At 42.3% G+C, this 3,810-nt stretch overlaps 1 protein-coding gene across 1 annotated transcript; it reads right to left on the reverse strand.

Annotated features, from left to right (window-relative positions):
• Nucleotides 1–707: 707 nt before the first annotated feature.
• cxcr4a (chemokine (C-X-C motif) receptor 4a) lies at nucleotides 708–2,617 on the reverse strand. The gene is made up of 2 exons (XM_061237088.1): nucleotides 2,439–2,617; nucleotides 708–2,105 (listed from the first exon to the last, which is right to left on the reverse strand). The coding sequence occupies exons 1-2, from the start codon at nucleotides 2,451–2,453 to the stop codon at nucleotides 1,068–1,070; spliced, it is 1,053 nt and encodes a 350-aa protein (XP_061093072.1). The 5' UTR covers nucleotides 2,454–2,617; the 3' UTR covers nucleotides 708–1,067.
• Between the last annotated feature and the right edge of the window lie 1,193 nt (nucleotides 2,618–3,810).

Below are 3,810 nucleotides of genomic sequence, written 5' to 3' on the forward strand. Positions count from 1 at the left end.
TTTTTGCTTGGGAGTGGGGGGCTACTTCATATTCATTCCTTTATGAGACGTTCATTTAAGTTACCTTAGATAACGGAGTCAATTATTGATTTATTTTTACTTTCGCGTCAATAAAAAAAAAAAAGATTAAATAACATGCTCTCGTCTGCAGTTTGTGAAGCTGGGACAGGGCACATTTTCATGCCAAACGGCATGTACCCACATCCTGTTGAATAGTGAGATTTAAAAAATGGTGCACTGGCTAAGCACTGTGTTTGACTGCTGAAGCTGGTCGAAGCATATGGAATTACCGGAGAGGATGAAGGCTTCTTGTGATCTTGTACAGGGCCGGTTCTGAACCGCGCCCGTCATAAGGCCTTTAGTCAGATAAGGCATGCCTCGGGGGAGCCACAATCTGGTGCCGTTTTTAAGTCATTGTGCCCTGAATGAATGCGAAAGCAACAAACGGCACAGATGTTCCAGCAATGTTAGCGCCTCTTAGTCATTCTTCTTTCAGTCAGATCAGGTAGGTGCATTAGGGTCTACACAGCCCCTCCTCCCTTTACCATCAAAGACCCTCCACCCCTCTAGCTCGAGGGGAAACAAAGCTTTGATAAAACACACAACACACTCAGGACAGATCATTTTCAGATTTTATTATCAACAGGTTACCAGGAGATGCTGCAGTCTTGAAATCCCCTGCCTCCCCCCCCCCCCCGCCCCCCCGATACCTAACCCCGCAAAAGCCTGCAGAAAGCTAATTCTACATACTGCTCCTTGCTCTATACTTGTACAACATGTTCTAATTTTGCTGTTCGTTATATATCCTGGCAAACTTTTCAGAGGGCTTGAACTTTAAAAATACATTTTTACATCAGATGCTGACAGTCCGTAATCTGCAGGCACCGCCTGATTCCAACATTTCTTCAAAACACTTAAATGGATAGAAAGCTTAAATTAACAAATCTGAGAATAAAAAATCCTTTTAAAAAAGTAAAAACATATATACAAATTATTTACAGTTCAGATTATATTCAGTCTCTTTTTTCATTATAAAGTCGGAATGGAATTGAGACGGCCATCGTCTGTTAGCTCGATTGGAAGCTGGAAGACTCTGACTCCGTGGAGACAGAAGAGGCTTTCTTCTTAGCCAGAATTTTCAGACTGGAACCCTGGCTGTTACCGAGTGCACTCCGGGCCGACTTCTTGAACTTCACCCCCAGGAAAGCGTAGAGAATTGGGTTGAGGCAGCAGTGGAAGTAGGCCAGCGCTTCTGTAATGGAGATCCATGTTAGTAGACTCTCCTCCAGGGTGCAGTTATGACTAATGACATTCAGAAGCATCAGGGTGTCCACGAAGATGCCAGCGCAGTAGGGCAGCCAGCAGCTGAAGAAACAGATAATGAGAATGACCGTGGTCTTCAGAGCTCTGCGCTTTAGCTGGCCTTTGGAGCCCTGGGACAGCTTGCTGATTATGATGCAGTAGCATGTGAGAATGATTAGACCGGGGATCACGAAGCCCACAAAGATGTGCTGGAATTGGAAAATGGCTCTCCAGATGGATTTAGATCCGTCTGGGTAGATACGCTGGCAGCTCCTTCCATCGCTCGCGTTGGCGAACATCAGGTCTGGCACAGTGAGGAGAACAGCGGGCAGCCACACTCCAACATAGATTATCCTCTCTGCCAGGAGCCTACGGGGAGCCTGGCTGTTGGTTGCACGCACCACAGCTAAGTATCTATCTAAGCTGATGAAGGCCAGAATGAGCACGCTGCTGTACAGGTTGACTGTGTAGATCATGTGCACAGCAACACACAGGAAATGTCCAAAGTACCAGCTGGTGGCTGCATCCACAGCCCAGAAGGGCAGCGTGAGCACGAAGAGGAGGTCAGCCACGGAAAGGTGCAGCCTGTATTTGTCGGTCATGTTTTTTGACTTTTTCTGGTAGCCCATCACAGCTACCACCAGTACGTTGCCCACGACTCCCAAAACAAAGATTATTCCAAACACCGTCGGTAGGAAGATCCTTTGAAAATCACTTCTGCGCCTATGGACGCAGGGTTCAGGGAAATAGTACTCATATTCCCCTGATCCAGAGGTATTTTCATCACTGAAGTCAAAAACTACCTGCAGGCGAAAAAAAGTAATCAGGTTAGAATGACATACAAAATACAGATAATAACTGCATTCATGATTGTTTGATCCTTGGTTTTTTTTTTTTTATCCCTCCAAATTTTTTTTTTTTGCTGGAAGCAGTATGGTGCTACCAAATGTATGAGTTATTTTTAAAATATTTGTTCATATGTTCAAGCTAAATAATTACCAACATTCTTGTGTAAACAAAATTGCATAAAATGTAGCATTTATTACACTCAGACGTTTTTGTTAATTTGTCATACAAAACGAATTTTCATATGAAAGAATTGTAAGTTATTAACAAAACTTTTCAGCAACACTTACTTCGTAATCGGCCATGATGAACTGTGGACAGTCAGAAATCGTTCGAATGTCGGTCTGCTTTCTGGCGCTCTTTGAAACGTGCAGCAGTTTAAGTGTGGCGCTGGCAGTTAAGACCCCTCCCACAGGAGGAGTTTCTGTGGTGGCGTGCTCCGTAAGAGCTTATTCAAAACATTCAACCCACGCATTCGGTAGGCTACCTCCTTAAATCCACTTTTCCTGTGCAGTAGGTGGTGATTGTCGAAAGGAAGCCTGTGTTATCCACAGGATATTTAAAACAGGTTGCAAGACAAGGCGACATTATTTTTTGTGATATCCTACGTTAAGATATGTATTTTTCTGTGGCTAAATAAAACGCATGAAACTTAGTTAAAGTTAATGTTAGCAACTGTTCGGACATATTAGAATAGTTCTGTGTGTGGCTACTGCGTCAGTTACTATTGTAATACTCATAACACTTTAAGAAAACGTCATGCTTTTTAAAATTAACAATATTGTCTGACAAATCCCTTCAACAAAATGCGCACCCGGCGCTGTTCCCAGAACACGTGGAAGCGGTGCAATAGCCAGTCTGTTTAAACCCGTCTAGAGTGTGCTAATATTTATACCATTTTATATACTATCTCTTATCAGAATATATTCTTCTGTTAAACCCTTCTATTTAAACATAAACGTAGTTCCCTGCACATATTTTATGCACTAGTGTGCACGACCTCATTGCCGTCCCTTATTTAGTCATTTTAAATTATATTTACTTTTGCCTGACATTTTAGTCATTTGGCAGACGCTTTTAATCCAAAGCTACTTACAAGTGCATAGGTTCTTCCACAAGTTAAAGCAACATTTGAAACGAATTCCCCTTATCATATTAACAAACTGTAATTCCCATCAAAAACCCCCACCAGCATAAATATTATGTGATCAACTTGAATGAATGAATAATTTGTACTCTAATACAGATATGGAAATGAAAGGTAATTTTTGTTATGCAAATGATTTATATTTGTGTATGACTTTGATTTGGGCCATATCCCTTACAACTGGGAAAACGTTTTTGAAGTATATGCCTGATTTTGCTTCTGAAATCAGTTGCTTACAAAGTAGTCTTAATTTAGGCTCATTCTACCTCTTGTCATCACATTAGCACTGTTTTGGCTAAAATCCACCGGTGCTGATGGACTGGGTGGATTGTTAAGGAGAGCTCACTGGCTCAGCACTGTGTGGCTTTAGGCTGTGTCAGAGAGGTCAAGACCTCATAGTGTAGAGAGCTGTTGAGCTGTCTTTTCTTACCTTTATCCGCTCATTTTCAGCCACTCAGCCTTTGGTGTCACTAATTCCCATCTTGGAAGTAGGGGGTAGGGTGATAACAGGGTCT

Source organism: Conger conger, chromosome 3 (genome assembly GCF_963514075.1).
Source record: "Conger conger chromosome 3, fConCon1.1, whole genome shotgun sequence".
In the NCBI taxonomy this organism is placed as follows: domain Eukaryota; kingdom Metazoa; phylum Chordata; class Actinopteri; order Anguilliformes; family Congridae; genus Conger; species Conger conger.